The sequence below is a fragment of the Agelaius tricolor genome, unplaced genomic scaffold, assembly GCF_023055355.1.
Source record: "Agelaius tricolor isolate 1412-34295 unplaced genomic scaffold, bAgeTri1.0.p SCAF_36, whole genome shotgun sequence".
Taxonomy (NCBI): Eukaryota; Metazoa; Chordata; class Aves; order Passeriformes; family Icteridae; genus Agelaius; species Agelaius tricolor.
Window position 1 is genome coordinate 2,340,411 of NW_027269296.1, and position 13,197 is coordinate 2,353,607.

Below are 13,197 nucleotides of genomic sequence, written 5' to 3' on the forward strand. Positions count from 1 at the left end.
TCTCTCCTTCCCTGGGAGCTCAAGTGGCAGCTCAGGACTGGGAAGGACACGGGGACAGAGGCAAGAACAGCAATAAAGCTCCTGCCCTTCACTGGCTGCTGTAGGGAATTGCTTTTGGGGCACTCAGGCAGCAAAGATTGACATTCCCTGGAATGGCAGCACTTGGGAGTCACTTGGAGGACTCCAGCCCAGAGGACACAGTCAAACACCTCCTGCCCTTCAACCAGGGGCTGCCCCAGTGCCAGGAGCTGCCCTGCAGTGCCACATGTCCCTTCTTTGGCTCCCTCTCCGAGTCCTCAAGCTCCCTCTGACAGACAGCTGCTGAAAAATCAGGATTTCCTTTGAAAAATCCGCATTTTGCATCAGCACGCCCACTCAAAGCCACCATCGCCATCGTGATGGCTGAGCAAGCTCAGCTCAGCATGGGATTGTTGGAACTTCTCTGGGCAGGAATTGCTCCCCTCAGCCTCCTCCTGGAGTCAGGAAAATCTGGATCAGAGCCCTGCTGGGTGCAGCAGGAGGGGGCTCCCATGCGGTAGCACAGCAAAGGAAAAAGAGGGGAAAGAGGGGAAAAGGGGGGAAAAAGGAAAAGGGAAGGGAAGGGGAAGGGGAAGGGGAAGGGGAAGGGAAAGGGGAAGGGAAAGGGAAAGGGAAAGGGAAAGGGAAAGGGAAAGGGAAAGGGAAAGGGAAAGGGAAAGGGAAAGGGAAAGGGGAAGGAAAGGAAAGGAAAGGAAAGGAAAGGAAAGGAAAGGAAAGGAAAGGAAAGGAAAGGAAAGGAAAGGAAAGGAAAGGAAAGGAAAGGAAAGGAAAGGAAAGGAAAGGAAAGGGAGGAAAAAGGGATGGGAGGAAAAAGGGAAGGAGGAAAAGGAAAGGGAGGAAAAGGGGAGGGAGGAAAAGTGGAAGGGAGGAAAAGGGGAAGGAGGAAAAGGAAAGGGAGGAAAAGGAAAGGGAGGAAAAGGGGAAAGAGGAAAAGAGGAGGAAGGAGGGAAAGAAAATAAGGAAAAGAAGGGAGGCACAGAGGGAAGGGAGGCACAGAGGGAAGGCTTGGGCAGCTGCTGTCACCTGAGAAGGTGATGTTGAAGCCCTCGTAGGACATGGAGAAGTCGGAGATGAGGCGGATCTGGGCCGAGAAGTTGCCGAAGAGCCCCGCGCTGAGCGGGGCCGGCAGGCGCGAGCCCGTCAGCTGCTTCAGGGGCTGGGCAAAGCTGGAGTTCTCCGTGATCAGCAGGTAATCGTGCCCATTCTCCAGGTGGAAGGTGTGGAAGGTGAAGAACACACCTGCAGAGGGTCGGGAAAGCACAGGCGGAGTCATCGCGGCGCCCAACTCCTGCTCCCCACTGAGGGCAGCGGGAAAACCACACTGAAATCGTGGATTTGGTTCTGCTGGAAGTGAAATCGATAAAAATCCTAAATGTGGGGTGAGGGAGCAGGGCCAGAGCAGGGCCAAGCTCTGGAAATGTTGGATTCTTGTGCCCTTGTCAGGGATGACACAAACTTGCTCCAGGGACGGAGCAGCGGCTGAGGGAGCAGCCCAGGGGAGCCTTTTATTCTAAAAGTGACTTTTAAATGGAGAGCAGCAAGGCTGGAGCTGGGAGGGCTCGAAAATGAGCGTGCTCCAGAAGGAATTCCTGCCTGGAAAAACAGGGTTTAATCCCATCCTCAAGGTCAGGGAGGCTTTTCCAGAAGCGTGTCAGAGGTGCAGCTGCAAGGACCTTCCCATGATGAGGTGAATCAGATAATCATGGAACGATTTGGGTGGGAAATGACCTTAAAAATTGTTTTATTCCATCCCCCTACCAAGGGAAGAGACACCTTCCCCTAAACCCGACTTTTATTCACCTTTTCTTGCTCAAAATAAACCCCACAACAGCTCCAGCCACGGAAATGCCAGCCAAACACAGCAAAACTATTTTGCCTCTTCCTCCCAAATTCAATTTGAACGATTTGAAACATTTGGGGAGAAGGCTGTGACCTTGCTGCATTTGTAAATGAGCCAGAGAGGAGTAATGGATTACTTAAAGTCCCCTTCACACCTCCAGACACACAATGGGAAGCACTTCAGGCTCCTGCAGGAGCCTCCAGCGAGGTGATTTTTCATGCTGGAATTCAAACACCATTAGAAACACTCATTCTCTGGAAAATAATTCCAGCTTGGAAATAAATAAAAAAAAAAAAATCGACAAAAAATGGCAGTGAGAGCAGGAGCCAGGCAGGATCTGAGCTCAGGAACTCTGTCACAGCATTGTCACACCGACTTAACAAGGCAGGGAGATGCCAAGCAATAAAAAGCCTTTTTGCATTTAGATGGATTTTTCCATCCTGATCTCCCAGCTCAGGGCAGGCTCCTGAGCCCCTGCTGGTGTGGGATTGGGATTGATCCTGCTCAGAACCGTCTGGAGAGACACAGAGCCCTCCAGGATGGAATTTGGCCTTTGGGAGGGATCCCTGCTTGGTTCGGCCAGGTTATTTCATTTAACCCAGTAATTCCCACCCCAAGGGCTGGCTGTGCATGCCACCGTTCCCAAAATACAGCATCCCAAAGAAACAGCAGGAAACCTGCAAAAAAAAAAAAAAAAGCCCAGAAGAAGATTCTCCTCCTTGCTGCCCATTCCCTATTAATTTCTGGAGATCAGGGAAAGCTCTGGAGATCCAATATCCAACCCCACAGAACCAAATTCCAGCTGAATATTTCATTTATTTATGCCTGGCCCTCTCCAAGTTCTTCCTGGGGCTCTGCTGCTCACATGGAGCTCTTCCCTTCCAAGAAGTAAAGGTCAGAGAGGCTGGAAACCAATGAGGAGCTTTTCCCATGGGATTGGGAATGAAGGAATTGTGGGAATATCCCAATCTTTATCCCTCACTGCCCTTCAGTGTCCCAAAAGGATTTTTATACCCAAAGCTTAGGACTGACCTTGATAATTCTTTTTTTATATTCATTCTGTGGAGAACATTTATTTTTGTCTGCAGAATTCCACAAAAGCAGGAAACTTCCAAGAGTTTCCAAATTGTTTGTTATTTCTACCAGAAGCACAAAACGGAAATAGATCTGACCTGAAAACTGGGATGTGGGGAATGGAAAATGACTTTATTCTCCCCTGACAGCAAATTTAAACCCTCAGCTTTAGCAAACCCAGCCTAAGGAACAGAAATAACATCACCCCTCTGGAATCAGCACAAGAATAATTCAGTTATCCTGGAGAACATGCCCAAATTCCAAGTTTTTAAAAGTAAAACCTCCAAGCAGAGGGCATGAGGCTCCTCCAGCACTGAAGGGTTGTGGAACTGTAGCAAAAAGGGCTAATTATAAACTCACTTTTAAGGATTTGTGACCAATTAAACCTTTGCTCTGGTCTGCAATTTACTGTGGCACAAAACATCTCTGCAAACACAAGGTTGGGCTTTTTTTTTTTTTTTCTCCCCCCATTCTCTGCAGAAGAAACAGCAAAACAAATTAGAGGAGAAAAGAAATCACTTTGAAGCAGTGAGATTAAAAATAATGGTCTCTCTTTAGGCATTTAAATACCTTTAAAATGAAACTGCTTTTTAAACTCCACTTGCACAGCCTGGGAGTCCATAAAGTGTCACAAGAAAAGAATTGTTGGAGCAGCTGGGGCAATTCCAGGACATGTGGGAGATATTCCCAAAAAAACCTTGGAGGGGAGGAGCTGAGCACCTGCAGAAATCCCTCAGGAGGGGCAGATCCCTCTCTGTGACAGGGAATGGTGTCAGGATCTCTGCATCCACACCCTGACCTTCAGGATGGGGCCACAAAGCTCTGGAACAGGAGATAACACAAAGCTCTGCTTGATAAGGATTTCCCCTTTAAAAGGATGAGGAGGCGACATCAAAACCCTCTGGATTTTGTCCAGGGACAATGGAATCACCATTCCTGAGAGGAACTCTTGGTTCCCACAGGGAAAAGTTTCTCTCCCGCTGCCTCAGTCCTCTCCTCACCTTTGCCATGGGATGTTTCTATTGTCCAGGTGCAGTTCAAGTTGTTGGGATAAAAATCAGGGAAGCCTGGGGAGAGGATGGTGCCACTGGAGCCACGGATGTAGCCCCCACAGAGAGCTAAAAACACCAAAAAAAAAAGGAGAGAAAGAGTTTAATAATCCAGAATCTTTCACAAGCTGGGAGGAAAAAGCAAAACCCAACCCAGGAAAATCCAACAAAAGAGAACGATCGACCCAAATCCAATCAACCCAAACTGGGTTTTGTTGGACAAAATCCAACAAAATACATGGATAGACCCCCAAAATCCAACAAAACCCATGGATTTAATGTCACTGGGAGCTCTCCAGCTGCTGCTTTGGCAGTGGGTGTGCATGGGCAGGGTTTCCAGCAGGTGGAACCACCATCCCTGTGGGATCCAACGAAAAGAGGAAAATCCAACAAAAGAGAATGATCGACCCAAATCCAATCAACCCAAACGGGGTTTTGCTGGTCAAAATCCAACAAAACACATGGATAGACCCCCAAAATCCAACAAAACCCATGGATTAAACACCACTGGGAGCTCTCCAGCTGCTGCTTTGGCAGTGGGTGTGAATGGGAAGGGTTTGCAGCAGGTGGAATCACCATCTCTGTGGGATCCAACACCAATCAACCCAAACTGGGTTTTGTTGGACAAAATCCAACAAAACACATGGACAGACCCCCAAAATCCAACAAAACCCACGAATTAAACACCACTGGGAGCTCTCCAGCTGCTGCTTTGGCAGTGGGTGTGCATGGGAAGGGTTTGCAGCAGGTGGAACCACCATCCCTGTGGGATCCAACGAAAAGAGGAAAATCCAACAAAACACATGGACAGACCCACCAAAATCCAACAAAACCCATGGATTAAACACCACTGGGAGCTCTCCAGCTGCTGCTTTGGCAGTGGGTGTGCATGGGAAGGTTTCCAGCAGCTGGAAGCACTGTGGGATCCACCTCTGGATATGCCCACGCTGTGAGCTCAGCTCTGCCTCCCAACACCAAGAACGCCCTGAGGCAGAGCCTTCCTCACCCTCACAGCTGGGCAGGGGCCGGCTCCACTGGAAGTTGGGCTCACACTCCAGGGCCTCAGCGTCACTCAGGGTGTAGCCAGGGTCACAGCTGAACGTCACCAGGGCTCCCACGTAGAAATCGTTGCCGTGGCGCTGCCCGTTCACTGGGATGCCAGGGTCCAGGCAGTGGTCAGACTGCAGCTTCACAGCTGGGCACACAGAGCAGGGCACGGCCCTCAGGTGGGCACTGAGGAGCTCAGGGGAAGCTCAGCCTGCCCACGGGATCGGCCCAAATGGTGGTGGTTAACGCCAAGGCCAGAGGGTGGAAGGGAGAGAGGGAATTCCTCAAGGGAGGGGATGGAGAGAGGGAAATGGTCAAAGGGAGGGGATGGAGAGAAGGAATTCCTCCAAAGGAGAGGAGGAAATGGAGAGAGGGAAATCCCTGAAATGAGGGGATGGAGAGAGGAAAACCCTCAGAGTGAGAGGAGGAAAGGGAGAGAGGAAAATCTCAAAAGTGAGAGGATGGAGAGAGGAAAATCCTCAAAGTGAGAGGAGGAAATGGAGATAGGGAAAACCCTGAAATGAGGGGATGGAGAGAGGGAATTGCCCCAAGGGAGGGGAGGAAATGGAGAGAGGGAAAATCCCTGAAATGAGGGGATGGAGAGAGGAAAACCCTCAGAGTGAGAGGAGGAAAATCCCTGAAAGGAAGGGATGGAGGAGGGAATTGCCCCAAGGGAAAGGAGGAAATGGAGAGGAGAAAATTGCTGAAAAGAGGGGTGGAAATGGAGAGAGGAAAATCTCAAAAGTGAGAGGATGGAGAGAGGAAAATCCCTGAAATGAGAGGAGGAAAGGGAGAGAGGGAAATCACAAAAGTGAGAGGATGGAGAGAGGGAAATCCTCAAAGTGAGAGGAGGAAAGGGAGAGATGGAAATCTCTGAAATGAGGGGATGGAGAGAGGGAATTGCCGCAAGGGAGGGGAGGAAATGGAGAGAGGAAAATCCCAAAAGTGAGAGGATAAAGAGAGGAAATCCTCAAAGTGAGAGGAGGAAATGGAGAGAGGGGAATCATCGAAGTGAGGGGATGGAGAAAGGGAAATCCCTGAAATGAGAGGAGGAAATCCCTGAAATGAGGGGATGGAGAGAGGGAATTGCCCCAAGGGAGGGGAGGCCAAACCAGTGTGGGATGCAGGAAAAGCAGAAACTGCTCCTCCACTGGCAGCACCTTCCTTGAGCACCGTGAGCTGCCTGGCACAGGGAAAACAAAACCCAGGGTGCCCTGAGGAGGCCGTGGCACTGCTGGAGATTGGGAATTGCAGGGAATCAATTGCAGGGAATCAATTGCAGGGAATTCATGAACAAGGGGCCCTTACTTTCGTATCTGATCTGGAAGCCGATGTCAGAGTGGCTCTTGTCCGTGGTGAACAGGAGGTAGAGGTGGTTGCTGGTGCTGATCAGGAACTGGGGCACCTGGGTGCCATCGTAGACCCCAATCAGGGGCGAGGAGTAGGAGCGGCCGTCCCTCACCTCCAGGGTGTCATAATTCACCTCTGTCTTGAACCTGGGGGGGACAGGGGGAAAATGAAACCCCAGCACTGCTCCCTTCTCCTCATTCCCTCCTGGAGCCACCACAGGGGCACGGGTGGCTCCTTTCTCCTGCCTGAGTGTCTCACTGGGGGCACCTCACACGTATTTGGGGTTTTTGTCACCTCTTCACCTGCTGGCCCCCACCTGAAACGTTGCCCAGGTGCTGAGGCAGCAAATGAAACAGAGCTGGAAGAGCCATGGGGACCTGAATGTCACAGCAGTGGTGGCAGTGGCAGCTCCTCTCTGCTCTCTGGGGCTCTGCTGGCACTGCCAGGAATCCAAACAGCAGCTGATTTTCAGGATATTTTTCTGGATTTGTATCCATCTACATGCCTGAACGAGCATTTTTTAATCTTGACTTTTTTTTTTTTTTGGTCAAATAATTAAACCATACACCCCTACATTATCCAAATCATTTGTCACCAATACACTCTCAATTAACCTTCCTCTCTATTTCCTAGTATCAAAACCAATAACCAACTGTCATCATCACTCCACAACCACCCCCAAACAAACACAGAATTAACCCCAGAATTAACCCCCCCCCCAAAAAAAAAAAGCAAACAAAAACACAAACCATGATGATAAATCCTCAACCAATCACCCACCAAATTTTACATTCTTGTAGCTTAGAAAAAGCTCAACACTGAAGGTGTTCCCTGCTGCTCCCCCCACCCAAGGATTATGTGGCAGCTCAGCCCCCAAAAATGGGTCTGAAACACCCCTGAAAATGAGCAGGAGTGGTTCAGACACAACACAACCACTCCCCACAGTGCTGGCTGAGTTTTAATTCCTTGCCAGGAGCTCATAAATTAAAAAGGGGAGAGGGGAGAAGCTCAGAGCCCGACATGAGGTGGAGCAGCTCATCCCCCTCTCTTGGCTGCACCTTGGAGTCACCAAAACCACCCAGAGCAGGGAATTTGGGGTAGAGCAGGGAATTTGGGGGCACAGCAGGGAATCTGGGGGCAGAGCAGGGAATTTGGGGACAGAGCAGGGAATCTGGGGGCAGAACCAGGGAATTTGGGGGCAGAGCAGGGAATATGGGGGCAGCGCAGGGAATTTGGGGGCAGAGCAGGGAATCTGGGGGCAGAGCAGGGAATATGGGGGCAGAACCAGGGAATTTGGGGGCAGAGCAGGGAATTTGGGGGCAGAGCAGGGAATCTGGGGGCAAAGCAGGGAATTTGGGGGCAGAACCAGGGAATATGGGGGCAGAGCCAGGGAATCTGGGGGCAGAGCAGGGAATTTGGGGGCAGAGCAGGGAATATGAGGGCAGAGCAGGGAATCTGGGGGCAGAGCAGGGAATTTGGGGGCACAGCAGGGAATTTGGGGGCACAGCAGGGAATCTGGGGGCAGAGCAGGGAATTTGGGGGCTGCCCAAGGTGGTGAGCACCTGTCAAAGGTGATCTTGATGGGGTAGCCAGGCTGGGCCTCGATGACCCAGGCACAGCTCAGGGAGTCCTTGTAGAAGCCAGGCCAGCCTGGGGACAGGATGGTTCCACTGGGTGACGTCAGGTGGCCCCCACAGGGTGCTGGGGGACACAAAAAGGACACAAATCACACAATTATCCAGGCTGGAAAAGCCCTTCAGGCCCATCCAGCCCACCTAAACCACATCCCTGAGTGCCACATCTTTAAAACTGGGGTGAAAAACGTCACAGGGCTGCAGCACCGCGAGGTGTCCCCACTCTTGAAAGGCCTTTCCCTGCATTTCTGTCCCCTCCACGAGTTAAAAATCACCAGAGCCAGATGGAAAACCAACATTAACTGCTCAGAAATTGCCTTTTCAGCTCCAAGTGCAGACACTGCACCCCTGGGAGCCAGCAGGGCTGACCTTGGGCCCTGCTCGGAGGGGCCGGGGTGTAAAATAATGATTGGGTATAAAAGCAGAGGAAACTGCAAGGTCACTTGGCATTCCAGGTGCCAGAAAAATCCCTCCCAGCCCTGCTAATTGAGTCGTGGCTTTGCTGCCACCAGGGACAGCACCAGAGCAGGGCATTAATTCCACCCCGTGCTCCCCAGTGCCACCAGCAGGAGCTGCAGGCGCTTTCTGGGCAAAGGACACGCTGGGTCTGGGAGCCCAGAGGCACCAAAATCCCACAAAGTGCCAGGTTTTGTCCTCCAAGGAGTCACCCAGGGCCAATCCCAGTGTCACCGTGAGCTGGGCCACCCCAAAATGTGGCAGCAGCCCCAATGTCACCGTGCCCCTGTGCCAATCCCAATGTCACCGTGCCCTTGTGCCACCCCAAAATGTGGCAGCAGCCCCAATGTCACCGTGCCCCTGTGCCAATCCCAATGTCACTGTGAGCTGGGCCACCCCAAAATGTGCCAGCAGCCCCAATGTCACTGTGCACCCCTGGGCCACCCCAAAATGTGCCAATCCCAATGTCACTGTGCCCCTGGTGCCATCCCAAAATGTGCCAGCCCCAGTGTCACTGTGCCCCTGGTGCCATCCCAAAATGTGCCAATCCCAATGTCACTGTGAGCTGGGCCACCCCAAAATGTGGCAATCCCAGTGTCACCGTGCACCCCTGTGCCACCCCAAAATGTGCCAGCAGCCCCAATGTCACCGTGAGCTGGGCCACCCCAAAATGTGGCAGCCCAAAATGTGGCAATCCCAATGTCACCATGCCCCTGTGCCAATCCCAATGTCACTGTGCCCCTGGTGCCATCCCAAAATGTGCCAGCAGCCCCAATGTCACCGTGCCCCTGTGCCAATCCCAATGTCACCGTGCCCCCTGTGCCAATCCCAATGTCACCGTGCCCCTGGGCCACCCCAAAATGTGCCAGCCCCAGCCCCAAAGCTCCCCTGCTGCTCTGCAGGGTGGCAGATGAAAGTCATTTGATCTCAGCTGGCTCCAAAGCAATTATTTTTTCCTTTCTGCCCCAAAGCTGCATGGTCTCCTGTCAGGATTTTCCACCCTTTTCTCTGTCTCCTTCATTCCCATTAATTTTATTTTTTTTCCTAGTGCTGAGCAGGATTTTAGATCTCTGGGCTTTGCTCCTTGCTTAAAAAGGGTAATTAAAAGGTCCAGACTGAAGGGTGAGTCAAAGAAATCAGCAGAGTGATCAGGAGGAGAAGGCAGAAGGTTATCAAATATAAAAGTTGATTAGAACTGTATTATTTAATGAATGTTTCCCTTCCATACTTAAAAAATGGAAATTTCAAGGCTTGTGCTTTGAAAGTAACAGGAGCCCTGAATTAAACCTACATTCTGACAGGAGCAAAATTATGTAAGAATACAAAAAGTCCATCTTTTTATTCTATAAAAGCTGTTGAAAACAATTGATTCCTTCCTTCAATCCAAAGACAATGGCCAGGACTGTGCAATTCCTGCTGCTCAGGCAATGCAGGGCCAATTACTCCAATTATTTCTCAATATTCCAGGGCTGCTTCTCAAGAGCTCAGCACTTGTTATTCAAATTGCTGCAAATACCAGAGCAGAGCATCACTTCCCTGAGAACACAGGGCACAGGAAGATTTTCAGTCCTAATGAGCTCCTTCTTCACTTCTCTTTTCCAGAGCAGAGGCTTGAAAGTCCTAAAAAAGCTTTGAAATCTGAATTAAAGCCTTTAATTCAGCCCAGCTCGCCCCACGGCAGGGTTGGCTGTTGTGGCCAGGAGATGGAAATGCAGAATTTTTGTCTCTCAGCTGCCAGATCCCATTGACAGAACTTCTGTCATCCCATAAATATCAGGTATTTTACATGGATCAAAAACCAGGATGGGAAAACATCACCCTGGATCTTCCATTCCTTTTTTTGTTCCATTCACTCCCTGACAGGAGCAGCAGGGAAGCTTTGAGGCATCACTAAACCAGAATCTTTTTTTTTATTGTTATTGTTATTAGAAAAACACCTGTTGTAACAAGAACTGATCATCAAATCATCAAACAAACACAATAAAAATACTCCCCAGCGTTCCTTCCACACCAAAAAAAAAAAAAAAAAAGGAAAATAAACAGAGCTCAGGAATATTTGAACTGAAACTTCCTCCCCAGCAAACTCCTCCTTCCAGAGGGGTGGAAAATCCTGGAAGGTGTTGGCTGGACACTGTGGAATGTGAGAGTGAGACCCTGACAGGCAGAACCCTGATTCTGGAACCCCAAAAGGCTGCAAAATTCCCCCCCAAAAATTTCTTTCCCTGAAGGAATGTTCACCTGGAGAGGAGGAGGAGGAGCAGGAGGAGGAAATGGGGAAAAACCCCTAAATTCTGTAAGAATTAAAAATTCAAAGGGAGGGTTGTACATTAGAGGGGAATCTTTGGGGAGTCTGAACCTCTCAAGTACCTCAGAAATGGGGAAAACCCCTTCAATTCTGTAAGAATTAGAAATTCAAAGGGAGGGTTGTACATTAGAGAGGAATCTTTGGGATCAGGTGTTCTGGGAAGTCTGAACCCCTCAAGTACCTCAGAAATGGGGAAAAATCCTTAAATTCTGTAAGAATTAGAAATTCAAAGGGAGGGTTGTACATTAGAGGGGAGTCTTTGGGATCAGGTGTTCTGGGAAGTCTGAAACTCTCAAGTACCTCAGAAATGGGGAAAAACCCTTAAATTCAGTAAGAATTAGAAATTCAAAGGGAGGGTTGTACATTAGAGAGGAATCTTTGGGATCAGGTGTTCTGGGAAGTCTGAAACTCTCAAGTACCTCAGCCAATGGTGAAAGAGAGAAGGGAAATGCAGCTGGAAATTGGGATAAAAAGGAGGCTGTGTCCTCCAAATTTTGAGACACCCCAGGGAATGCCCCATGGCCTCTGCCTTGACTGGAATAAAGTTCCAGGACTCCTCTGTCTCCTTTTTGGCCATAAACCTCTGGTGTTTTGGATGGATTTTCCTCACAACACCCACGGGAAGAGCCGAGATGGGATCTTTCCCACCCCAAACCACCCCAAACCCACGGGCAGGGTCAGGGCCTGACCTTCGCAGCGCAGCACGGCGTTGTCCCACACCACGCTGCCCTCCTGCAGGACGCAGGTGACGCTCTCAGCGCCGTGGGTGCGGATGAAGCCCTCGTCACACAGGAAGGACACGGAGCTGCCCAGCTGCAGGCTGTCCCCAAAGCGCTTCCCGTTCACCGGCACGCCGGGGTCCGGGCACTCGTTGTGCCGGAACGCTGCCAGCAGCAGGAGGGAAAGAGGAAACAGGAGAATCAGCAACTTTTTGTACCCACAAGCCCTCACCACCACCACCCTGTCCCCAGAATGAGGATGTTTATGAGTAATAAAAGTATAATTAATATATAATATAGAATCATAAAGTTGGCCTTCTGACAAGATGGCTAACTTTATGATTATGTATTTTATATATATATATATATCTCTAAAATATATATTTATATATAATATATATATTAGATATTTTAGAGATATATATAGATATATATATCTAAAATATATATTTATATATAAGAGATATATTTTAGATATCTATTTTAGAGATATATTTTAGAGATATATATCTCTAAAATATATATTTATATATAATATATATATTAGATATCTATTTTAGAGATATATTTTAGAGATATATATAGATATATGTATCTAAAATATATATAATATATATATTTTAGATATCTATTTTAGAGATATATTTTAGAGATATATATATAGATACATATATCTAAAATATATATTTATATATAATATATATATTTTAGATATCTATTTTAGAGATATATTGTAGAGATGTATATAGATATATATATCTAAAATATATATTTATATATAATATATATATTAGATATCTATTTTAGATATCTATTTTAGAGATGTATTTTAGAGATGTATTTTAGAGATATATATAGATATATATATATCTAAAAGATATATTTATATATAATATATATTTTAGATATCTATTTTAGAGATATATATAGAGATATACATATAGACATAACATATATTATATGCACCATCCCTCCCCACCAGCAAACCCAGCACACACTCACTGGTGAAGGTGATGTTGAACCCTCTCTTCTCCATGGAGTGGTCGGTCTGGAACTCCAGCCTGGCCACGTGGCCGCTGCTGGTCAGCGAGGAGGGGATGTGGCTCCCTGAGAAGGTGCCCAGCACGGGGGACTCGGCCGTGCCTCCGTCCTTGACAGCCAGGAAATCGAACTGGGGCTCCACGTCGAAGTCGTTGAAGGCCAGGTGGATCCTGCTCTCGGGGTTGGCGATGATCAGCCACACGCAGTGCAGGCTGCTCCCGTACTCCTCGGGGTAGTTGGGGGACAGCACGGTCCCCGACGGGCTGGTGAAGTTGAAAAAGCAGGAAACTGCAAAGGGAAAGTGGCATCAGTCCCCACAGCTGTCCCTGCCCTCAGCCCCCTGGCTGGGACGTTCCCAGTTCCTGCTCTGAGGCTGCCTCAGGAGGGGAAATGTGATTTCCAGGCTGCCAGAGCCCACTGACAGAACCTCTGTCACCTAATCAATATCAGCACTTCATGTGCATCAAAAACCAGGAGGGGAAAACACCACCCTGGACCTTCCATTAGCTCCCTTCCATTTGTTCTTTAATTCCCTCCCTCACAGGAGCAGCAGGGAAGCCTTTGGTCATCACTGATTCAGAATCTTTTGGTCATCACTGAATCAGAATCTTTTGGTCACCACTGAATCAGAATCTTTTGGTCA

The 13,197-nt window shown here is 48.8% G+C and overlaps 1 protein-coding gene across 2 annotated transcripts in view; it reads right to left on the minus strand.

Moving 5' to 3' along the window:
• The window catches only part of CSMD2 (CUB and Sushi multiple domains 2), a 263,996-nt gene that overhangs the window by 83,643 nt on the left and 167,156 nt on the right, over window positions 1-13,197 (minus strand). For both annotated transcript variants that reach the window (XM_071453356.1, XM_071453355.1), the window contains 7 exons: window positions 12,516-12,842; window positions 11,484-11,678; window positions 7,962-8,100; window positions 6,358-6,545; window positions 5,009-5,197; window positions 3,955-4,071; window positions 1,063-1,278 (listed from right to left, as the gene is read on the minus strand). In XM_071453356.1, coding sequence (XP_071309457.1) covers window positions 1,063-1,278; window positions 3,955-4,071; window positions 5,009-5,197; window positions 6,358-6,545; window positions 7,962-8,100; window positions 11,484-11,678; window positions 12,516-12,842 — 1,371 coding nt within the window. The remainder of the gene's footprint in view (window positions 1-1,062; window positions 1,279-3,954; window positions 4,072-5,008; window positions 5,198-6,357; window positions 6,546-7,961; window positions 8,101-11,483; window positions 11,679-12,515; window positions 12,843-13,197) is intronic.